At 41.5% G+C, this 25,760-nt stretch overlaps 2 protein-coding genes across 3 annotated transcripts; both read right to left on the reverse strand.

Annotated features, from left to right (window-relative positions):
* Positions 1-11,460: 11,460 nt before the first annotated feature.
* LOC112183965 (peroxidase 31-like) lies at positions 11,461-12,970 on the reverse strand. Its single transcript, XM_024322280.2, is given in 2 exon segments — positions 11,461-12,443; positions 12,446-12,970. Coding segments are annotated over 2 exon segments (1,215 nt in total). The 5' UTR covers positions 12,834-12,970; the 3' UTR covers positions 11,461-11,616.
* A 1,146-nt stretch (positions 12,971-14,116) lies between these two features.
* Positions 14,117-16,461, reverse strand: LOC112188366 (senescence-associated carboxylesterase 101). 2 transcript variants are annotated; one of them, XM_024327468.1, is made up of 4 exons: positions 16,301-16,461; positions 15,870-16,209; positions 15,200-15,727; positions 14,117-15,105 (listed from the first exon to the last, which is right to left on the reverse strand). In XM_024327468.1, the coding sequence occupies exons 1-4, from the start codon at positions 16,312-16,314 to the stop codon at positions 14,296-14,298; spliced, it is 1,692 nt and encodes a 563-aa protein (XP_024183236.1). In that variant the 5' UTR covers positions 16,315-16,461; the 3' UTR covers positions 14,117-14,295. The 2 variants fall into 2 exon arrangements, with proteins under 2 accessions (XP_024183236.1, XP_024183235.1); XM_024327467.1 differs by having other exon boundaries at positions 14,117-15,111.
* Positions 16,462-25,760: the final 9,299 nt, after the last annotated feature.

Consider the following 25,760-nt stretch of genomic DNA (forward strand, 5'->3'; position numbering starts at 1 on the left):
ACTGTTTCCCGGAGACTTTCATGGCAAGGAAGGGACGCAACCTACATGGCATCAGCTAATGACTTTCATCAGTTCATGCACATGAAATTAGTCCTAGTTAATTATATGATATAGCTGTCATGAGCTAGCTCTATAGCTCTAGCATGATCAAATGAGTTAACTATATTTATCAGACATTGTAAAATAATTAAGCTCTAGTTGACTAACAATGATCGATTCACATTTTTAGTCTATTAGTTATGATTACTCTTAACCTAATCCGCCATCCCAGATCACATTCACACATGAAACATGCAAGTTGAGTAAAATTAATTAGCCACATGATGCATACATCTTGATTACTATATATCCTTTTCTGATGTATATAGAAGACTTCTGAATCAAAAATTGATATTTATCAGCAATGGTACTCTTTCATTTTTTTATCATACTCTTTGGTCTTTCTTATTAAATGATGGTATTAACTATTGAATTTATCTACTAATGATGAAACGATCTACTACGGCTCATTTAAATATAAATGTTTCTGCTATTGATGGACCTCCAAAACCTCAAAAGTCAAAACAACATAACACAATTGATGAACTGTCAAGTTCTTGTTATTTGGACTCCAAAGTGCCCATAGTATATCTGCCAAAATGAAACACCCTGCCTTCCGGCCTCTTTTATTCCCGGTCGACTCAGGAGAGTTGTGTGGCTACATTGTATGGGTTGAGTCATGGGGGTTTGAGGTTTAAGGGGTTGGCGAAGGCGGCCGGGGCGGTGGAGGTGCATGTTGAGGGAAGTGGAGAAGAGGAGGATGTTGGAGATGATGAGAGGGAGAGAGAAGGAGGAAGAGGAGGAAGTGGATTGGGAGGATCTCATTTTTTGTTTCCTTTCTATCTAATTACAACCAAACGATACATTTGAATGAAAAATAAAATTAATTCTCATTTCATACCATGATTTCCTGCCATCCAAACGGGACCTCAAGGTTTTGGACTCCAAGGTGCCCAGAGCATATGTGGGCCTAAACACCATGCCTTCCAACCTCTTTTATTTGTGGGCCCAATTTTAAAGTTGGATCGTCTTTGTGTTACAACCCTAACGAATTCAAATGAGAAAGAAGAAATCTTGACCAGGCCCAGAAGCACATAAGTGTCGGAAATATTGATCACTTTATTAATTTCTAGAAATTCTTCTATGCACCAATGGTGCAAGTGACCTAAAACTTATAAGAGGATCTCAACCGTTGATGTTTATGGGTAAGATTAGTTAATATTTCTCATACATCAACTATTTTTACCACTTTGAGGACTCATTTTACCACTTAAGGACTCATGTGGTAAATCAAAAAATTTACAAATTTACCATTTAAGGACTCATATTACAACTTTGAGGACTAATATTACTATTTTGATGATGGATTTTACCACTTTAAGGCAATTGTATGCATGTCATACGTTAACACATTGTAGAATTTCTCGATATTTATAATCATTTTTTTTTTAATAACTCAAAAGTGTATTTAATGTAATTCAGTCATTCATTCATGTTGGTGCAAGTGCACATCGGTGCTATGAATTTCCCCATTAATTTCTTATTATATTTCTACTTGTGATGTTTAAAGTGATGGATATTCATTAAAACTAGGCATGTTACTTGAGTAATGTAAATGGTACTATTTAACAACTACGTACCTTATGTGACAATTAATGAGAGAATCCTATATCAATATATTCCCACATAATATTGTGGTTTCCAAGTGGCCGGCATAAAAAAAAAAAATTGGTAACAGTATAGATTTTGTTTATTTCTTCTGACTTCTGAAGTTATACATCATTTTCTGATACACAAGAATTTTGAATCAAAAAAATTTATGATCATCGTTGTAGGTCTTCTTCTATTTTGTTATTCTTGTTCACATGTGTTTTTGTTAAATAATTGATAGTTGCAATAGCTTGCAAGAATAACAAGTTACATAAAAGGGTCTTGCTATTTAAACCCAGCAAATTTCTAAGTGTACCCGGCATTTTAAATATTATCTTATATTTCCTGTTTTAGCCCTGTTTATATAAACCCAACAAACATTCTCCATCACCATCTTCAAGGTTGAGAAACTGGAACTGTGAAACATCATAAGTACACAGCAGTGTTGAAATCTTTAGTAGCAGCACTTGGTGTTGGGATTGTTGGCTGATCGAGTTGGTGGTTTGATGTAACATTTAGACTCTAGTCATAAGCTTGTGTGTAACATCGAGTTGCACTCTGGCTTGCCATTCCCATCTACGCCACCAAAGCATGCAATTTGAAAATTTAAACATATATAAAACAGTATAAACATATACTCCCTGATCTTGATTATCAGTTGTTCTGGTCTTATAGAATCACATAGTGGCATTAATGCCTTGTTGTCTGCTCTCAGCGTAGATGATGATAAGGACATCAGAGGAGCCACATTGAGGAACATGCACACTTCGTTGTCATAGACATAGCCATTTTTGCTTTGTATGTAAATCTCAGTATTCTAAAGAATCAACTTTGTGTGGTTTAGGCTATGCTAGCCTGGTAATGGTTTGTAGACACTGTGCAGAATTAGAGCCATATTTATAGTGAAATTTAGATCTGCTATGCCTCAGCCGTTACAGGCCGGCTTTTCCAAAGCTGATGCATGTAGTTAGCCTAATTTGTTTAAGAAATCTTTGTGAACATCAGGTTGGGTATCGGCCGGATTTTTCTGTTTTGGGCAGGCTTAGCCGCCTGTGTATTTTTGCCTGATTCATTTATAGAGTTGCTATATATCCTAAATCCTCCTACCATTTGGAATAGCTGGCATTAGAATCAAAAATCACACAAGCTGACGACTAAAGTCTAAATGTTACATCAAACCACCAACTCGATCAGCCAACAATCCCAACACCAAGTGCTGCTACTAAAGATTTCAACACTGCTGTGTACTTGTGATGTTTCACAGTTCCAGTTTCTCAACCTTGAAGATGGTGATAGAGAATGTTTGTTGGGTTTATTTAAACAGGGGTAAAACAGGAAATATAAGATAATATTTAAAATGTCGGGTACACTTAGAAATTTGCTGGGTTTAAATAGCAAGCCCCTACATAAAACAACCTATTATCTATATAATTAGGGGTTTGTCTAGGTTACATCAATATATCAATACATCAAGTACACTGTTCAATTAAGAGGTACACTAGCTCTATGTATTTAATAAGTTAGTTTGAGATTACTTTACTTATGTATTGAACAAGGATAGGGATTCCGCGAACTGGAAATTATTCTATGCACCGACGGTGTAAGTGACCCAACCCTTATAAAATAATCTCAACCCTTGATATTTATTATCAACTTTATTTTTAATAAACAAAAAGTGTATGTAATGTAATCTAACAATTCATTTATGTTGGTGCAAGTGCACGGCGGTGCTCTCCCCGCGAACTAGGTTGACATTATTTGGTCTTCGATTTTTTGTTATGAGTGTTTGATAGAGCTTGAAGAGGACATTCATATTTTAAAGTTGCGTCACCCTCATCATACCAAAAACTAAGATAATTGATGTCAGACCCAACCTAAAGACTCTGTCTAATGATTTCTTCATTTTCCATATCACCCCAACAAAACTTAGTTTGAACATTATGCCTTACAGAGCTTATTGGAGTTACTTCTCGTTGGATCCAAGATTTCCTAAATTACATCATCAACATATATTGCAACCTTTTCTTTTCTTGATTAGCCACAAATTGAGTGAATATTTATAAGGTTAGAGCAACTCCAACAGCTTCCCTATAATTTCTGTATAATAGAGAAGTAAAAGTCAAACCTTTAGAATCTTTTTCTTCTCCAACTCCAACAAGTTCTCTATTTTACAACAATTTCTAAAATCTCCATATTCTTCCTTAAATTTTAGAGATTGCTGTAAATATAGGGAATTTGGTTTTCTCTTTCCTAACTTTCCCTAAAATATGGATAGTTATAGGGAATCTGTTGGAGCAAAAGAGATTCATTTTTCCCTAAAGTAGAGAAAAATCAAAATATGGGGAAGCTGTTGGAGTTGCTCTTACAATCTAGTTTTGTTTCGAGCCCTAACATTTGTGTTTCGTCTACATATCCTGTTCTTTGAGATAATGGACTGGTAATTGTAGGGCTGGGCATCCAAAACCGAAGGCCCGATCCCGTCCCGAAACCGTCCCGAAAACTGCTAGAACGGGACGGTATCAAAATCTGAAATTCACTATTTAGGCCCGTCCCGTTCCGTCCCGTAAAAACGGGCCCGGTACCGGTACCAGCCCATGAGAACCCGGATGGTCCCGTCCCGTCCCGTTTTAAATTAATTAAATTAAAATTTTAATCTTTAATATTATTTGGCTGAGTTTGATTGGATATTCAGTTATGGGAACACAGGAGGATGACCACACCTGATTAGTACTAGAGGTGTTAACCTAATCGGCTAAACCGAAACGAAAGCCTCGGCCCCCAATTCACTAACAGCCGTTTTAAGATCTCTCCTCCACTCTCCAGATATTCTTCTGTTCTTCATCTAAATCCCAGATCCTCACTCTCTTTCCAATTTCCCTTCATACAGCAAGCATGATGAGATTAGCAAATGGTAGAGTTGAAATTAAACTACACTTATTCTTTCCGTCTCTATTCATTGTTTCCACAAGTTTATGAAATTAAACTGCACTGTATCTTTTTCAGTTGAAGCTTGAAGGTGTAGACATGACATCGATGAAGAAGAGACACTTTTAGACAGGTTTGTTAAGTGAGGTAATTTGCAAACTTTGAATTTATTGTATTTATGCAAATCAATTCCTTTGTACTTTGTACGAAGATACCGGTGTTGTCTGCCATGGAGGTTACAAATTGGGATGTTGCAAGTGAGCATATTTTGATTGAGATGATTTGCCATGGTTATGTGTTTTGTGATAGTATCTGATAAGCTAAAAAAACTGAGCCATTCTATTGTATTTGTTGTATTGAATATGTTTAATTGTTTATTAGTACTACCACTTTGGATACCACCTTTGCATTTGTTCTTGTTCTTGTCTGCAAACTTCGAAACATTTTTTTTTTCTTAAACTGATCATGATTTGTTGTATTGAATATGTTTAATTGTTTATTAGTACTAACACTTTGGATACCACCTTTGCATTTGTTCTTGTTCTTGTCTGCAAACTTCGAAACATTTTTTTTTTCTTAAACTGATCATGATTTGTTGTATTGAATATGTTTAATTGTTTGTTAGTACTACCACTTTGGATACCACCTTTGCATTTGTTCTTGTTCTTGTCTGCAAACTTCGAAACATTTTTTTTTTCTTAAACTGATCATGACTTATATTATATTTCTATGCCTTTGCCTTTTTACTATGTTGTTCTTAATGTCTCACATGTAAATTACATTGTCTTTATCTCCAGTTCAGTTCTTTGATTCAAATCATATGATGGCTAGAGGAAAGAAGGGAGTTGCTCGACCTCATCCAACCGCTTCGGGGCTTGAAGACTCTTCAACCGCAACATCACCTTCTGCTCATCTTCAAATTGAAGCTCTTCCTCCAGAAAATTCAATCCAGCAAGCTACTACAGATTCAAACCAACATGTTCCTACTTCTGCAAGTGACAAAGCTGCTTCTGAAGTTCCTACTCCTACAACTCAAAGTGATCCTTCTAATCCGGTTAGTTCATCAATTGTTAAGCGTAGTTTTGTTTGGGAACACTTTAAGGAGTATGATAAGGTTGTGAAGGGAAAAGATGCTGAAGGGAATGATATAGATATTGTTAAGAAACGAGCCCACTGTATTCACTGTCCTAGAGGAAAAATAGGAGATTTTGCAGCAGAGAGTTCTAAAAATGGGACTTCGGGGATGATTAGGCATATTAATCAATTCTGTAGGTACTATCCCAAAAATGTTAGTAAGAGTCAGAGGGTTCTTGTGGGTGATAAGTCTTTGGGAAACAAACTTACTGCAGTAGCTTATGATCAAGATGACTATGTAGATGCTTGCATCGAAATGATTGTCATGGATGAGTTGCCTTTTAGCTTTGTTGAGAAGAAAGGTTTTAACCGGTTTTGTGCTAGAGTATGCCCTTTATTTAAAATACCCTCTCGTAGGAAACTAGTTAGAAAGTTCCTAAGCATATATGAGGCACAGAAAAAAGAACTATCCAAAATTATCAAGGATTATAGAGTGTGTCTCACAACGGACACTTGGACGAGTCTTCAAAACATCAATTATATGGTGCTTACTGCCCATTTTATTGATGTTGATTGGAAGATGCACAAGAGGGTTATAAATTTTTGTGTCATCCAAAACCATCAAGGGGCAACCATAGGTAGACTTATCGAGTCTTGTTTGCTGCAGTGGGATATTGAGAAAGTGTTAACCATAACTGTTGATAATGCATCTGCAAATAAGTCAGCTTTAGAGTGGCTTACATCACAGATGAATAGGTGTTCATCTTACAAAACAGTTTTAGGTGGTAAATACATGCATGTGAGATGCACAGCTCACATAACCAATTTGATAGTAGGACATGGTTTGAAGAGGTTGCAAAAGAGTGTTTTAGCCATTAGGAATGCTGCAAAGTATGTTAGGTCTTCACCTAATAGACTAGATAGTTTTAGGAAAGCTGTCGAGAAAGAAAAGCTTCCTCTTACCGGGCTGGTTTGTCTAGATGTACCAACTAGGTGGAATTCAACTTATCTAATGTTAGAGGCAGCTTTGAAATTCAAGACGGCTTTTGCAAGGATGAAGGATGATGGTGATGAGCTTTATGTAGGTTATTTCAAGGAACCAGAGGAGGAATATGATGAAGAAGGCAATGTTGTTCCTAGTAAGAACAAAAGAAACAGAGTTGGACCTCCGGAGAAACCAGATTGGGACAAGGCTAGAATTTTTGTTGATTTGCTTAGAGTTTTTTATGATGTGACACTTAGAGTTAGTGCAAGCTTGCATCCAACTGTGCATACAACATTCCATGATGTTGTTACTATAGAGAGAAACATAGAAAACATCTTCATTGCACCTCTTGATTTCTCCGACACTGAAAATGTATTAACTGATATGGCTGCAAATATGAGAAGCAAATTCTTGAAGTACTATGGTGGTTTTACAGACCTAAACCACTTGGTTATTGTTGGGCTTGTGCTGGATGCAAGATTCAAGCTTAGGAACTACACACATTCTTTGAAAGAAGAGGGCATGGAGGATGTCGATGTGCAAAGTAGAACTGATGATATTAGATCTCTGTTAATGGCACTATATGATGAGGTACAACTTTCTTTATTTCAGTGTTTCAAACATTTGTTTTTCTGATCTAATAAGTATTAATGCTTATTTTATGTGTTCATGCATGTTCTTGCTTGATAGTATGTACCAATCGTAGATGGTGGGAGACATATGCATAGACATCCAAGCCCTACAAGTTCTAGCAGCACAATCACTAGCAGAAGCGGCAATACGAGAGGTGGTGTGCGGGGTCAGTTGCTAAACTCTTGGAGAAAGGTAGTCCAAGAGAGTGAAGAGGCTGTAATGGCACATGAAGTTGATCAATATCTAAACGCTCCCCTAGAGTTTGTTGAGGATGAGGAAGATGGTTTTGATATTTTGTGTTGGTGGAAGATAAATGGACCGAAGTTTCCGGTGATGGCAGCAATAGCAAGAGATGTACTTGCCATTCAAACATCCACAGTTGCATCAGAGTCTGCATTTAGCACTGGAGGCAGAGTTATTGATGCTTTTAGGAGTTCACTGACTCCGAAAACAGTGGAGGCTTTAATCTGCATGCAGAATTGGTTGTTGGGAGATGATATTGCTCAAGAGGAAGATGAGCCTACAATTGAGAACACAGAGTTCTATGAGCAAGCTGAGAAAGGTACCTTGATTAGTTTCAATTTTATTTTTTGTTTTATGTTTTCTTAAATGTATTTTATCTATAAATGACTTTGAATGCTTACTTAGATCATGAAAGCACTGCCTCAAGCAGAAACACGCGTCCAACAATCCCAAAACCAAAAGGAAAGGGAAAGGCTGCCATGGTAAATCTCGGCTAATTCATTTATGAGGTTGTGATTTGTGAGACTGTGATGAATTGGTGAAGGTTTTTATCATGTAATGGTTTGTACTTTGTAGACTTCAAATTTAATTGGTGAAGGTTTTTATCATGTAATGGTTTTTATCATGAATTGGTGATATTTGCTTTGTTCTGCACTTCTGCATGTTGGTCTGCATATTCACTTAGAGGTATATTTCATATGTGTTTGTAAGTTGGCAGTGTGAGGATGTGATATTGTCATATTGTGACATAAGTTGAATTGAGGACAGCTGCATAATCTAGAATTTTTAGGTACCTGTTAACTACTATTGAAGTGTACCTAAGTATTATAAAAAAAAAAAAAAAAAAAAAAAAGGGATCCGGTATCCCGAACTGGGCCCGGGCCCGACCCGATCCCGATCGGTTTCTAAACATTCGGTATCAGATTTAAAAAATGAAATCCCGTCCCGTTCCGTCCCGAATAAAATTTTCGGTACCGGGATCGGTATCAGTCAGTGACCGACCCGTGCCCAGCCCTAGGTAATTGCGAGAAAGAAGGAAGAAGAAGAGGACGTGGATTGGGAGGAGATGCTTAACACGGTTTGGGAAGTCGTATTCACTGTCAATCCAGTGGTGCATTGAACATGTCTCGTGTTAATTTATTTGAATTTCGAGTACATAATTTAAAGTTTTCCTTCAAATATATTTTCAAAATAAGTATCAATCTAGCCCGTCATTGATATACAATTATTTTAGGGAAAAATTCACCAACGGTGTCTGGACACTTAGGGGACTTTCAGAATGATACCTGAACTTTCAAAGTTATCAATGTGATACCTGGACTCATTTTTTCGTATCAACGTAGTACCTACCGTCAATTTCCATCACGGAATAGTTAACCAGAGGCACGTGTCCGGCACGTGAGGCACAAAATAAGGATAAAAGACTAATTTACCCTCAAAAGTATTTTATTATTATTTTTTTATTCTTTATTTTTTTGCTTTCTTCCCTTCTTTTTTTCTTTTTCAGCTTCTTCTTCCCTCTGCTTTCTTTCAGCTTCTTCGTCAGCAATCCGAAGGTCCGCCAAGTTGGGTTCTTCGCCGCCCCGGAGCCCATCGCCTCCTCCCCTCCTGTCTCTGACATTTCCCCCTCCAGCAACTCTCTCTCTTCCGTCATGATCATCCCACCACCTCACTCCTTCGACGTCGAGTTCGCTTTCTCCCCCGGCCGCCCGCTCCGGTCCAACTCGGTTCGCCCCGCTGTGGCCGTGAGGACGACGTTGATGGGGAGGAAGAAAAAAGAACAAAAGATGAAGCAGAGTTGCAGAAACTGCAGAAAGAAGAAGAAAGGTCGAAGACCAGGAGAGAGAGAAAGAAGATTCTTTTTGGTGTTTAATCCATCACCTAAGAACAACATAAATATAAAGATCGTAGATGTTATAACATCAGCAGCTCGTGCCCAAGTGGTAGGGAGTAGAGCTGTTGTGCAAGAGGTTGGCGGTTCGATTCTCAAGTGTTCCAAGGTTTATTTATTTTGTTTAATTATTTGGTATCGCCTAAAAAGAGTATAAATATGAAGTTTGGAGTTCAAATGCATGCAGCAATTCGTGCTCCAGTGGTGGAGAGTTGTTTTGTTGTGAGAGAGGTTGGGGGTTCGAACCTCATCTCTTCCACGGTTTGTAAATTTTGTATATTATTCGGTATCTCTTAAAACGTGTATAAATATAAAGTTTGGAGTTATTACATCGATGACAGTTTGTGCTCCAGTGGTGGGTAGTTAAGTTGTTGTGTGAGAGGTTGGGGGTTCGAATCTCAAGTCTTCCAAGGTTTATATGTTTTTTTATAATTATTCGGTATCGCCTAAAAAGAGTATAAATCTAAAGTTTGGATCCATTATGTTGAGGTCAGTTCGTGCTCCAGTGGTGGAGAGTTGAGTTGTTGTGAGAGAGGTTGGGGTTTCGAACCTCATGTCCTCCAAATTTTGGAAGGAAATGAATTTTTGATCGATTTTAGGGGAAATTGGGAAAAAAAGTCTGTTTTGCCCTCTCTTTTTTGATCACGTGCGCCTCACGTGCCTCTGGTTAACTGTTCCGTGACGGAAATTGACGGTAGGTACTACGTTGATACAAAAAAATGAGTCCAGGTATCACATTGATAACTTTGAAAGTTCAGGTATCATTCTGAAAGTCCCCTAAGTGTCTAGACACCGTTGGTGAATTTTTCCCATTATTTTATGTACCGTCGAACTTAGCATAGTTGATAAACTATCAAGTTCTTGTCGATTGGTTATTCCAAAAAAAAGTTCTTGTTATCAGGCTTCAGTGCCCATAGCATATCTGGGCCCTAAACAACCACCCTGCCTTTCAGGCTTTTTTATTGCGGGTCGAGCTTCAAGCTATGCTAGGTTTTTTTTTCCCTCAAATTAGTGTATGTTTCCTTAATTAAGGTTCCCAGAAATACTGTTTCTAAATCTATTGGAAACCACCATGAACTAAAAATATTTTTTTTGTGTTGCAGCTATAAAGTCTTCACGGAATTTCAGCCAAGTAGGACTACACTTCATTGGTTTGTTTAAGCTAGCTTAGATAGAAAATCTATGTATACTTTTAAGACTATTGGTTACTTGACTTGAGTTGACTATGAGTCGTGTATGTGAGATGGGAAAGTTGCATTTTACTACAGCAACACTACTAGACTATTAGTATCTCCACCGGGCCAGACATGATTATGGCAATGACTTGCTGAACTGAAATCGACTTTGATACCTTCTCAAACTACTTCACATAGGAAAGAAGGATCAATGAGAATTAAGCAGAAGTGCCCAAGAAAACGAAATGATTCCCTTATTATTGAGACTTTCTTAGAATAGTTACAATAATCCAATCAAAAGCCCACATGGTTGCCATATGTTGCCTGCTGGAGTTGACTGTAAACTGTAGGGAGGCATCCTGGAGCTTCAGAAGCTGTTTTAGCAAATTGTAGAAGACAATAATTAGTTTCTAGCTTGGCATATAAAACTAGGCAAAGCACATGCAAATAAGCTCAACTCAGAAACATAAGGACTAAGATTATAATTTAAAAAAGAACCCTATATAACACTTAATTAAACAGGTTCTTGAGCAGAGAAACTCAGAAACTTCAGAGGAGAGAGACACAGAGGAAGAGACAAAGAAAACTCAGAACTTCAACAAACAGAGCCATTTATGAATGATTCCTTCAAGATCAGAGAACTCTAGTTTATTCAACTTCTTCACTATTCTTATCTTGATTATATATAACAAATGCCATTAGCACTCGTTTCTCCACAAAACACACTCCCCCAAACCAATCTGCATTCCACATTTACCTTAAACTAAGCACACCATTTCCAACACAATGCTCGTCTCAAACCCAGAACTCAATACAGTGGAAGCACCAAACCGAGAAACAGAGACTCACAGAATGAATATATATGTATATATATTTGAAGCTCACCAAATTATGATCACCTTAATAATACAAAAACATGTATACAGAGCTCAATTTACCATACCCACTTCAACAACTTTTAAAACCAACAATGTAATTTAACCAAAGTTCTTTCCTTTAATTTAATTAAACTCATCGCATCTGTGCCTAATCTCTCCTTTCCTCCCAGTCTGAATCCCATACACACTCAACTTCTCCATGGCTCTCGCAAACGCGTAGAAGAAGCTGTTCTGATCCTTGGCATAAAGCTCCACAAACGGCCTAGTTCTCGGGTCGTTAAACAGAGCATGATCCGACTTCAACAGCCCCAATCCCTTAGGAAGGTTCTGGAAATACGCATTGTCGAACTTGTTCGGCGTCATGACGTCGTTAAACACCGACAGAGTCGGGTTCTTCTGGACATCGGCGCATGCATTCCGCAACCCGGCCGCGTATCTCGGGTTGTACTCCGGGTCGGACTGCGACTCCCGGCTGTAGTTGTAGATCGCCGCGGTGAACTCCGTACAGTGGGAGAATCCGATGGTGTGGGCCCCGCTGAGGGCGACCATTTCCTGAACCGAGAAGCCTCTGGATCCGAAGACCCGGATGAGCTGGGAGACGGGCATGGCGGGTCGGGGCAGGGTGCCCTCGACGGCGGCGGCGCGGGACGACTTGCCGTCGCGGCGGCCGAGGGGGACGTTGTAGTAAGGGCCGCCCATCATGGTGACGAGGTCGCGGGTGGCGACGGCGAGGATGTCGGCGCAGGAGACGGTGTTGGGGCAGGCGAGCTCGAGGGCGGTCTTGGCGCGGACGACGACGTCGAAGGCGTCGCCGGGGAGGGAGAGGTTGATGTCGGCGTCGCGCTCGGCCTTGTTGAAGGGGGTGGAGGAGACCAGGATGGAGGCGTCGCAGCCGTTGTGGATGCAGTCGTGGAAGAAGAGGCGGAGGGTTCCGGCGGCCGTGGTGGGGTGGAGATCTGCTTGTTGGTGACAATGTCCTGGACAATCTGGGTGAATCTCGGGCACGACTTGTCGTAGAAGTTAGTGTAGAGTCTGGATTCGGTGGGGAAGGAGGTCGATAAGAGCGTGAGGAAGAAAATGAGGAATCCCAACACCGCCATGGCTGAGCTGTGTGGAGGTTTTTGGTTTTTCTGAGCTGAAAGAGTTGGAAGCTTTGTTTTAGAGTGGTGTGGAACAGAGTGAGTGAGAGAGGGTTTTACGGGGATGAGGGACCGGGTAGAGTAACGTTTGTAGAAACCACCAATCACGGGAAAGCGTGCGGGAGTGGTGGGACCCGGAGAGGAGGGAAATGACGGGGGTGTCCTTGGTGGTATTGGGGGGTGAGCCTGTTCAGGTGGCATCGGACGGGTGTGGTGGAGTTTTGTGTAATTGGACGGTAGCGGGGAACGGAGACAGGGTTATGAGTAAACGAGAATTAGTGAGTGATTAGTGATTAATGGACTGGAGTTAATTAAGTAGCGTGCGTAGTTCCTGGGGTTTAGAATTTAGGGAGGTGATACCACGGTGCGTTTGGCGCATTTTCCGTTATAATCACATGACGGATTGTGGATTGTTTAAAGCTAAGGTCTTAAAAACCAATAGTTTCATAAATTGCTTGGTGGAAGATCGAGTGTTGCTCATATTCGATGAAATTTTTTCTTAATTAAGTGGTTAAGTAATGGAGTAGGTTCATTATATGACGGTAGTTATAATTATACTCCTTTAAAATTTTGATGTTTTACCAGTTGTGGGGTCTCGATTAGTCTGAAAAACATGACTTATTATCTGTAATTCGATTATGTAGTTGTTTATGTAACTTTTGTGCGCTTTAATTTTAAACTCTCAAAGCATTTTAATTTAGTTACCGTACGTTCTTGAATTTAACCTAGTTATCATTAAGAGGTCAAAAGTTCCACACGGCTGTATAAATGTCCCCATCGCATCTGATTCCATGCATGCCATCTCATGCCACCCTTTTTGTGTCGTTAAATCCAAAAGAGCGGTGATCTTGTTTGCAATTTATGAGCGCATTATGGGCTGGACTTATTCAACTCAACTCACCAAATGACATGTTCATTACTCGGAAAAAATTATTCACTTGCATCAACTCTCCTACAAAGACAAAAGTGTCGGTCAAAGGTTGAAAGGTTTCAACTTTTTTACACTTTGTCCAACAATAATATCCTAAAGTTGAAACTTTTTCCTTCCTTTGCTGTTGTCTTACTGTAACCCTTGGGCCTTTGCCTTTGCCTTGCCGGAGAAGGGGAAAAAAAAAAAAGAACAAGAAAAAAAGCGGTTGAAACGGATATCGGTTTAAGATATACCGCAGACAGTAATCAATTTAACATCTTATGTCCCTAGAGTTTCAACACTCCTAAGCGCTTAAAAAGTTGGGCAAAACAAAGGGTCGGTGAAATTAGAGAGTTGGATGAGGTTGGGTTGCTGTAGAGAAATGCAGATGCATGTGCAAAGCTGGTCCCATATAAGCTGGGTTTGTTCCTGTGTTTAGCTACATTCCTAATAGCTGAAGGTGTTGGCCATCTCTAAGCTAACAGCTCATTCCTACTGATCTAGACATTGGGTACAGCTACATCTTTGCTAAGCATTCAATCCCAATTAATGGACCCATTTTTTATCCCACAAATTATTTGCAAGAATTAAACTTTATTTATGCATAAACAAAGCAAACTAGAAGAAACACCAAATACAGAAAGCATTAATCGTCTAAAAAAATACAGAAAGCTTTACAACAGAGAAAAAGCACCACACAAGATACATATTTTCATGTTTTATTGGCACACACCTCATACTTTGGAGCATAATTCAGAACTTCCCTTCCTTATACGCCTCGTAATTGCGATCCTTCATGAATTCCAGCAGCAATGAGGAGTAGGGCTGCTCAACAACTCCCTTGTACTCCTTCCACCACTGCATAAAACTGCTCTTCTCCAAGAAAATCTCCGGAGACAATGCATAGTTCTTAAGGGAACCATACACATCCGCCTCGAAGTTTTTCAATTCTTGCACTGCACGTTCTTTCTCTTCAACTGATCCGTTCTTCACTAGTTTGCATAAGCTGCGAGCTTCTTCAACATGTGCCCAGAAACAAGAATCCTCATTCAAACTAGACCCCACTGTCTCTTTTTTTGATTTGCTTGGGGTAGCTTCAGGTTTGACTACCTTCGTCAACCAGTCCTCCAACAGAATGAACTGTTTAGGCCTTTTCCCATCAGATTTATAGTTCTTTCCACCATCCCTGTAGTAGTCTGCAATGTTAAGTGGCTCAACCATCCTTCTGTAGTTTGTGCCTGCCCAAAGCCAACGAACCCGAAAATAAGCTCCTTCTATCTGAGGCTTGTTCTCTACTTCTGCGACAGAATCCTCCCAGTAGTTCATCAGCTTTTTCTTATACTCATTAACATTGACGTCACTTATGTTCCCTTGGTTTCTGTACCTGTCATAGTATCCTATTTTGTGTTTTTTGGAGTCTTTCTTGTACCACTCCAAAAAGGCCATGTAAACTTTCATTTCATTCAACTTCTTGTCCGAATCCGAAATCTTCTTCTTCTGAATTAGTAACTTCGTTTCATGTTTCTTCATCCTCAGAATCAGACTCTGGATCTCTGTACTTGGCTGTTTCTGTTGCAATGATTCAATTTAGATATAATTTGAGGAACAAGCAGACAAATATTGTAGTCATATCATGAATACATAGAAATTTAGCTACCTGCGAGAGAATTCCAATTGCTTGAAGTTGTGTGATAAGGCTTGCTTGAAGTGAATCTCTTTCTGCTTCAGTAGACTTGAGAACACTACACAACGCCTTGCACTTGAGATCTCCCAAAATTTTTCCATAATGGCACTGTTGATTTTGAGAGTTTGTTTTCACCAACTGTTCCAAAATGATATCTGGGTCCTCAAAGCAAGCACAACCGGAAGCTGAGCATAATAGGAATGTCCCAAATGGCTTATAATAACCCGGATTTCGTGATATAAAAAGTTGAGGTGTAGGATCTTGGTTAGAGACAATATGCAAGAAGCAAGACTTCCATGTTGAGAATTGTAACACACATTCTTGGAGGTGTTTATCTCCAACAAGGGGAGAACCAAAAGTAACGCAAAGGGGCCGTTTGGCTTTTGACAAGTTGAGGCCTTGTAGCAGCCACAGAGTGAAGAGTGTAGCCACACTACCTCCAACAGATTGTCCAGTGATGATTACTAATGAAGGGGTTTTGCTTTTGCTATTCTCTACCAACTGAAACATTATACAAAGTTATTACAATTAACCTAGTAACAACAACAAAGAACAAGAGGTCCAAGAAATACGTGTTGAATCCTTTAAGTTTATAAATACTTGTCAAAGCTGACTGTGACATCCAATTTAGGTTACAACTAACCTTTTCTTTCAGTTGAAGTAGCTCACGGTATTGTGACTGAAAGAGTTTGATTGCTGCTTGATTGAGGGAGAAACTTGGGTTGGTTTTGTTGCACAAGAACTCAAAGTGAGCAAAGTTGTCTTGTTTGAGTTTTGACAATGAAACCAAGCCTTCTTGTCCTTGAAGAGAGCCGGGTGGAGTTCCAAAAGCTATGATGGTAGGATTTTCTGGTTGGATTTCACTGAACAGAGACAGCTCTGCATTTGGATTGATCTGTTTTTGTTTCTCGATTGCACTCCAAGCCTGGTGAACTGGATCAGAGGTCAACACAAAGTTCGCCGATTCCAAACCGCTGCTGAATCTACCATCATCAAGAACATACACAAGTCAACGCAAGTAAACAAAACAGAATCACAACAACCAGGGAAGAACAACGGGCGGACTCTACTTACTGGTTGATGGTCATCTTCAATCTTCTTCTCTCCAATTTGCTTGGAAACGTACCCAGAACAATTATGCAAATAGATGATCTTCGAAAACAATGAGGATCAACTGCTACTTTTATTTCGACCAACCAAGTACTCGCAGCGAAACTTCGCAAATGAGGAAAGTAGCCAAGTCTTGGTCTTGTATAAAGGAACAGTACAATACGTCAACGTCAACGAATTTATTCCATTATTTCCATGAAGTTTTTTTTTTTGAAAATGATTTCCATGAAGTTACTTGGAAGAGCTGTAGAAAAAGGTACTGTCTCATTCGTCTTTGTTAATTAATCTGGTAAAGTTCCGTGGAAACAGCGGGTCGCTTTCTGGATGGATTGTTGCTGAAGACCAATGAATAATACAAATGATTCTCTTCCTGCTTTCTATTGTCTTCTAAAGTTTTCTTGTTAAGTGGGGTAGTTTGAGGTAAATTTCTGGTCATTTTAGCCGTTGTTTCATACCAAGTTGTTTTCCAATATAATTAAAATAAAAACACGTGAAGAGCCCTGCCGCCGAAAAATTCGTCGTCACATGTTGTTTTCCGTTTCAACGTAAATGAAAGCTCAAACGACCTCCTGGCGTCGTCGGTTAATGTTGTTCCTATACAATTAAATAAAAGTTGTGGTGACCTTTGCCGACAAAAAAACGTTGGCACAAGTATTAGTTTTAATAGATTAATGCTGGGTGAATCACGTTTTTAGATACCACATATATCTCACCTTATGTGGCTAATGGTGCCTGGCGTAACTCTTCTGGTCATGCCGGTTATGGTGACATATTTAGATATTTGAGAGGTGGTATTATGGGTGCCTTTTGCTGTAATCTTAATATTTCGAGCTTTGCAACAGCGAAGGTTTTGGTAATCAGTAAGGTTATTGCTCAATTATCTTGGTTACGGGACTGAAACATATATGGTTACAACTTACAAGTTGACTTGACTCTTGTTCTTTCATTTCTTCATCCTCCTCACTTCGTACCCTGATAGCTGTAAGTTGAGTGGCATAATTGTTTGGATCATATCTTTCAAATGCATTTCCGTTCTTCTCACATTTATCGAGAAGGGAACCAAGTTACAGATGCTCTTGCTAACATGGGTCTCTATTCTGATGGTTTAACATGGCGGGACATTGCACCCGGATTTTGTAGGAATAATTACTTGGGTTGCCCAATTTTTGATTTCGTTTGTTTCACATTCTTCTTATATTTGTCATTGGTTTTCTTTTCTAATTGCTTTCTCTCGAGGGTTGAGCCGGGTCTAGGCTATTCCTCTATTTATCAACAAAAAAAAAAATGTGGCTGACGTAGCTCAAAACTCAACCTATCAAATTTTTTTATTGAATAGGGTAGTTAAGGCACATTTACTGTCACATGAAGTGAGACCAAGGTGTTATCTAAAAAGTGGTTCATTTAGCATTATTCTTTTCAATTGGTAAAGTTATGGTACTTTTAACATTTCTTATACATGTCCTATTTTATGTAAAATTTACAACTTTTAGTCCTCATGTTACCACCATTACGAGTAAGGGTCATCATAGGCCGAGCTAGGGCTGGGCTTAGTCAAAGTCAACAAAATTTAGGACAAGGTAGGATCGAGTCAGGGCTCATCCTTACACACCCGAAATTCCTGAGCTGCTAGGGTTGAAAGGGACTAGTCAGGCTAGCCTTCCGAATAAGGCCAAATAAGATCGAAAATGGCCTTATTTTGTTTAACGAAAAGAAATACATTACTTTTATTTTTTTCTTAAAATGTGGCTCAATGGTGACACAAGGCACATTAGCTTTTGTTGATCATATTATATTATATATATATATAGGGCTTCCGCTAAGGGATCCCTTTTTTTGGTCTTTTATAGGGATAGACATTAGACCAACTTTTCGATCATATTTTCACATTTTAACCATTCGACCAACGTTTCGGACAGTCATAATGGTGGCGGTGATTTGCAAATTATTCAAGGTGTAGTTGATGGTGCTGTGATGGTGCTGTCTATAATAATACTCCTGGGGAGCTACCAATACCACACAAAGCAATACACAGCAAGAAATAACCAATCTTTTCCCACAAGAGTCGGGAATTAACAGGGTCTTCTACAACAAATTTATTGAACCACCAATTCCAAAAGACTGGAAACTGAACACGGAAAGCAACATAACAAGAAGGAAAAAAGGCACCGAATTACACATAATTTCAATGGCATAAACCTTATTTGTTGGATACTTGGATCATAAACTAGGTGAACTTCCCTTCCTCGTACTCTTTGGGACCGCCATTTTTCATGAAGTGTGAGAGCGATGAGGAGCTTTCAACAATTCCTTTGTACTCATTCCACCATTTCATAAAACTGCTGTTCTTCAAGAAAATCTCAGGTGACACTGCATAATTCTTGAGAGCAATCCACACATAGTCCTCAAACTCTTTCAACTTCCGTTTGTCATTAGTAGTTAGTACTCCATTCTTCAACAAGATGAGAGCTTCCTCAACACGTGCCCAAAAACAAGAATCATCATTCAAACTAGAACCCACGTTCTCTCTTTTGGATTTGTTTGGGCCAGATTCTGGTTTTTCTTCTTGTTTCTGTGTTTCCTGCTTCTTCTTCTTTTCTTGCTCCTGCTTCTCCTGATGCCATTCCTCCAACAGAGTAAAATGTTTAGGCCTTTTCCCAGCATCAGTTCGGTAATTTTTACCCCATCCTTATTGTAGTCTGCAATGTGAACTGGTTCAACCATCCCTCTGTAGTTTGTGCCTGCATAAAGCCAACGAACTCGAAAGTGAGCTCCTTCTAACTGGGGCTTGTTCTCTACTTCTGTGACAGAGTCCTCCCAGTAATTCATGAGCTTCTTCTTATACTCGTTAACCTTAACGTCGATCTGTTTGATTGCCCTTGTTTCTGTACATGTCATAATATCCAATATTTTGACGCTTGGAGTCCTTATACCACTCCAAGTAGGCCATGTGAATTTTCATTTCATTCAATTTCTTGTCAGAATCCGAATTCTTCTTCTTCTGAATTAATAACTTCCTTTCATGGTTTTTCATCTTCCTAACCAGATTGTTAGTATCCTGGGACTGTTGTTGTTGCAATGATAACATTTTAGTGAAAAAGTTGAAGAAATAGTTTAGAAAAATATACCATATTCTATCATAATTTGGTTTGATTTTTTCTTTTCTATCACTCTACACCAAATATAGAAATACACAAGGAATATTAATATTTTCTGTAAATTTGTGTGAGATCATATGTTACCTGTGAGACTACTCCGATTGCTATGAGTTGTGTGATTAGGCTAGCTTGAAGTGGATCTGTTTCCCCTACAATGGACTCGAAAACATGACATTGTTGAGAATATATACATCCCACATGGGAAAAATGGGACCTTGCCTATGTGTTTATAAGGATTTGGGCCACTCCATCCATTGCCAATTGGTTTTGGATGTGAACCCCAGATTACTTTATCATGGTATCAGAGCCAGGTTACCCACATGTGCATGCCTAACGGCCACACGGGCTCCACGTCACCCAAAAATTTTCCACGTATATGGCTTGAAAATTCGCCACACGTGCGGGGGCGTGTTGAGAATATATACATCCCACATGGGAAAAATGGGACCTTGCCTATGAGTTTATAAGGGTTTGGGCCACTCCATCCATTGCCAATTGATTTTGGATGTGAATCCCAGATTACTTTATCAGGCATAATGCCTTTCGCTTGAGATCTGCCAAAATTTGTCCATAAGGGAACCCCAAATTAAGATCTTGAGTTTGAGCATGTGAGAATTGGTTGTCATAAATTGTTCCGAAATGAAATCCGGGTCCTCAGAGAAAGCACAACTCGAAGCCAAGCATAACAAGAATGTTCCAAAAGACTTATATGCACCAGTTGTATTTTGGGACATAAAGATTTTCGGTGTATGATCTTGGTCGGAGACTATATGCAAGAACCAAGACTTCTGTTTGAGCCCAAAAGTATTTTTGGCAGGATCCTCTGGTGGGTTTGAACCAGCGGCCCGATACCTGCAGCCCAAAAATAAGCCTACTCGGTTTTGGGATATTGCTTCGCCCATTCCGTAACCCATAAGGAAAATGAAACCTTATTGGGATCGAGTAGCAGAGATTGAATAGGAAACTTCAATTAGTAATCCTTCTAAGGCAAGGAGCAGTCGAAACCCTAGGTGTATAATTACAGGGTTAAGCAGCAAAGTTAAGGACCTCTCTCGAATCAACTAATCCCAGCGATTACAAAGACTCCCTGGAGCAAACCTTCAACCTTGTTGAACTCGGCGACCGTACTCTCAGTCCTAGTCTCTCCGAGCCGACTGACAGTGTTACTGCCACAGATACTACCAACGAAGCAAGGGTAACGCCCTCGCAACCCAGTGAAGCTAAAGATACGCTTTAGCAAACCCCGTGCTTTCTCAGAACTTCCCAGTGATTGCTCTGCTCAACCTACAACGTTGAGTATCGATTTGGTGACCGAAGAGATCACACCCAAAGTCCTTATCCGTAAGGCAAAAGTCATTTTTCTGAAAGGCTAGAGAAGAACCCTGTGGCGAGGTTGGTGCTCTCCTCCTCCACAGCGCTTGAAGAAGAAGTCAGGTCAAGGGACTACCCCAACGACTGCACCCCACGGTGCTGGCACGCCTGCGCAATCACTCGCTCAAAAAGAGACAGTTTGCACACCAACTGGTTTTGAAGAGTGGGACCAACAATAGTGTCTCCTTGTGAACCCAGCCATTGGGAAGTCTAGCGAAAACCCTTACCAAAAGGTTTACGCTAACTGCTCAAAGCATAAGACCTCCAGTTACAGACCGCATCCTCGCGCGGACTGTCATGGTCTTTCTGAAGAACAAGATACGCAAAGATTCTCTCGTCACCCCTAGTCACCTAACATGTCAACGGGACAAGATGAGAATCACCCGACCGCTACTGAGGGTCAGAGTGTCAGTGCTAATCAGGCCAGCGAGCCTGTTATCCCCGCCATTGTGAACGCTACAGTGAGGAGTGGAGAAAGAGAGGCTTTCGTTCCTAAGCCTATTCCAGAGGGAGCGACCTCTGAAGTCAGTTTCGCAATCATCATGGAAAATATAGAAAACCATCGCAAGAAGATGGACGCTGATTTTGCCAGAGAGGCCATAAAGACGGATAAGCTCATATGAGAAATAGATCAGCGGATTATCCGCCATGCAGAGGAGACTAGGCAGCAGATCGCACAATCAGAAAGTGCAGTGAGGGAACATGCCGCAAGCGTCGTTAGCGAGCAGAATCGGTGTCAAAAAGAGATCTTGGAAGCTATGGCGAACCAAACCAAACAAACCACGTCAGACATGGCGGGTCTTCGCAAGGATGGTGCCAACCTGGCAACCGAGGTGGCTATGCAGAGAGCGGAATTAAACCAAGCGAGAGAAGTGTTAAACAAAGCTTTAGGGGATCCTAATGCTATCCTTGGCTCTCTTGGCCAGCCGCCCGGTTCAGGCAAGTACGTGCCTCCAAATCAGCGCGAAAAGACTAATAATAATACTGTTTCTCCCTCAGCTACTGTTGCTGCTACACTGCTAAAGAATAAAGAACAAGCGTTGGTTATCGGTGGCAGTAAGGAAAAGCCTGCCTCGTCAGGAGGACAGGCCACCAGACAGAAGCATCAGGCTTCGAAGGGTACAAGAACTTCATCTGACCCTGCTACGTTCGTTCAATACGACAGCGACGGGACAGAAATGGTATATCAAGAACTGCCAGGGAGTTATTACGGGCTTGACCAGATCGGTACCCCCATCAAGATAACAGCCTTGTCGAAGGAAGAGATTAGGCCAGCGGTGACTCTTCAGCAACAGGCTACTACCCGTGTTGTGCACGTCGAAGAAGGGACGGCCACTGTAAATCAAACGATACCTGTGCAGGTTGCTCGCCAGACTGTGGCAACACCACCTCCTCCTCCGGGCCCAGATTATGTAAGATGTGACGAAGTAGAGGAGATGCTCAGGCTGGGTAACCCTAGGGCCCAACCAGATAGGGTCTATGAAGGACCTTTCCCGCCACATATCATGCTCGCACCTTTTCCCCGGGGCTATAAAAATATCATATTTTCTACTTTTTCAGGGGAAGACACTGAGAATGCGGCGACACATCTCGCCAGGTTTAGGGTATAATGCGGCCAATACCAGAACGATGATGTCCTCAAATGCAGAATTTTTGGCACTTCTCTGTCAGGCGCTGCCTTCAGATGGTTTTCCAAGCTTAGACCAGGAACAGTGGCAGATTGGCCTGCAATGGAACTGCTGTTCCGAGAAACTTTCGGAACCATCGAGCCTGAAGTGGACCTGGCATCTCTCACCCAAATGGCCCAGCAGCCTACAGAATCAGCGGTTGCCTACCTTCAGCGCTTTCAAATCCAGAAAGCCAAGCTAAATGTCATCCTGCCCGAGAAAGAGTTAGTCAAGGTGGCGGTCAAGGGTTTGGAACCACGTCAACAAAAGAAGCAGCATGGCAGCATGATTCAATCGATGGGAGAACTCAGCATAGAGGTAGGCAGTTTTGAGCATCTCCCTAGAGAAACGGATGCAAGGAAGAATGCTTCCAAAGGAACATATGTGCCAGGAAAACATCGTACCGTAGCGGCCCTGAGCTACCGGCCGGCTACCTATGACCCTTATTACCATCATAACACAGAAGAGGTGGTCCAGGAGGACGACGAGGAAGAAGAGAATGATGTTGCTGCCTACGAGTTAACAGGAAAAAAGAATCCAGCCCTGACGCAGTTGAAAATTTCCAAGGAACCTGTTAAGCTCAAATCGATGGCCTTCACTAAACCTGAATTTGCGACATATACATATGATGCCAAAAAGGTACATGCAATTCTCGACGAAATGATTGCCGCGAAGATGGTGAAGACTGATTTTGGACCTTTTCCTCGACCAGAACAGCTGAAAGGGAAGAAGTACTGCAAGTTTCGTAATTTGCGGAATCATAACACCGCAGACTACGTGAAACTCAAAGACCAAATTCAAGTATGGCTTAATAATGGCAGTTTGCATGTGGAAGCTCCAGTCACGGCGGCGGCGCTAGTAGATCTGGATCCCTTTCCAGATACTGGGATCAACATGGTCGATGTGAACTGGACCAAACAGCAGCAACGGAAACCCACTCTGGATTTGGGCTCGAATAAGCGAGATAAGAAACCCTCCGTGGACGAAACACCTGCGAAGGACAAAGCTAAATCAATCAGTCAGGCCTCGCCCGTGGTCTTATGCTCGCGATGCAAAGAAGAGTGCAGTATTCAAGTGTCGCATGAAGAGGTCGAGCAGACATTTCGCTTTGGCTCCCTACCCCCGATCACGTGGACTTCACCATCGCGGAACTATCAACCTTCTAGCCCAAGAGAAAAAGAGAAAATGGAGTCACCACCACCCCCACAGCGAAGCCCAAGGTTGGTCAGAAACATGAGGAGAAGTTCATGAAGAAGGGCAGGGACGTGCTGACCGAGCCGTATATCCCGCCAGCGCCAACCGCCACCATCAAGGAAAGAAGGTGGTACACCAGAGAAAAAGGGAAGGCGGCGAAAATAAGCACCTCCAAAAAGAGGAAATTGCAGAGCAGGTTCGGGGAAGCCAAACGCCCGCTAGAGGCTCTGGACCAGGGCCCGATTAAACCTTCCCAGCTGGTCAAATCACCCGAACAGTATCAGAGAGAAATGGAGGCTTTAGCCGCTAAACCGCTAAGGACTCCCCGCAGCTTTAACAAACAGGCGGATTCGCCGACAGGGGCATCTAAGCCCAGTGTTTTTTTGCAGGATTACTGAGGAACGGACACCTCCGAGTGCGCGAAATGGGAGTTCGCCGACTCGACGACCACATGTCAGGCGCAGGTTATTCCGCGAAGAGCCGGAGGTCAAAGCTTCAGTCTTTGAGAGACTGGGGGCAAGGACAAGGCTACCAACACCTTGCAGTGGAGACCCAAGAAGGTCCAGAGTATAATCACCTCTGCCGCAGATGAGCGCATGAAACCGGAAACTGCTAAGCCGGTTCCCGTGGTACAAGAGCCTGAACATTGCGAGGTGAAGGGCCTCACACAGGAATCGCTGGTAGATCATTTAGCTAAGCAATTCCAGACCGATATCCCAGTTACAAAACCCAAGCTTAACTTGGAAAATGATATGGAGGAGACAGAGACGGATGACGTTTCTTGTAATATGGTTTATCTACTCCCCGCGATATACGCTTTACCAGTCGCCGCTCAGGACTGTATAGAAGTCGAAGAAGAAAATGCGCAGCCATTGCAAGTCACGTCTGCAGCCGCGACGCCTGTGGAAGAGGCTTTCCCCCATGGAACAGAGGAGGCTCCAAACAAAGAGCCATTCATGAAGTTCTCCAAGCCAACTCCAGCTATGATCTAACACATGAGACCGCTGTACATCACGGCAGAGGTCAGCGATACCAAAGTTAGTAAAATCATGATCGATACCGGAGCCGCTGTTAATGTCGTCACTACCAGGACCATGCACTTGCTTGGGATCAAGAGGGAGAAGATCTAGTCTACGTCCCTCGTGCTTAAAAACTTCACAGGAACTGTAACGAAGACCCTGAGATTGTTGTTCTTACGCATTAAGGTTGGCCCGGCAGAGGAGGTTTATGCGTTCTTTGTAACAGATTGCTATGCGACCTACAGTGCCATTTTGGGCAGAGACTGGATCCACAGGAGTTACTGCGTACCATCAACACTTCATCAGGAACTGGTTATGTGGAACAGGGAAACAGACACAGCGGAGGTGGTCAAAGCAGATGCTTGTCCATTCCCAGTCTCCGCAAACTATGTAGATGCCAGATACTATTTGGAGCCTATCACTCCCAGGTTAGTGGCATTGATGATAAAGGCCGACCCACAGGGGTGACGGCCTCTGAATTGGCACAGTGGGGGCTTACGCTCGCAAAAGAAGGCTTGGAGAGGCCTGGCCACTCTGTGCCCAAACCCGTAAATAGTTAATGGATTACGACCTCTCGGAGGAGGGGATAGAGGCCTTCCACTCAATATACGAACGGCTATCATCATACTTGGAGGAAAAAGAGGCTTATGAACGAATCGCGACCTTGGAGGTCGTTAACGAAGAACTCTCTGATCACGAGCGAGAGGACGAAATAGACATTCAGCTTGGGCCGGCAGTGCTGGAAGACACACCTCCTAAAGTCAGAGACCCTACCGAAAAGGTTAATCTGGGAACAGTGGACGAGCCTATGGAAGTGGCCATCAGTGCTTACCTAGAGCCTAGCGAGATGCAGAGGCTCACTGAGTTGTTACTGGAGTTTAAGGATTGCTTTGCGGAGAAATACGAAGACATGCTCAGCCTGTCACCGGATTTGGTTTGTCATCAACTACCAACTCTCCCTGACAAGAGGCCCGTGAAGCAAGAACCTCGACGGATGAATTCAGAAACCCAGGTTCTC

This window comes from Rosa chinensis, chromosome 2 (genome assembly GCF_002994745.2).
Source record: "Rosa chinensis cultivar Old Blush chromosome 2, RchiOBHm-V2, whole genome shotgun sequence".
NCBI lineage: Eukaryota > Viridiplantae > Streptophyta > Magnoliopsida > Rosales > Rosaceae > Rosa > Rosa chinensis.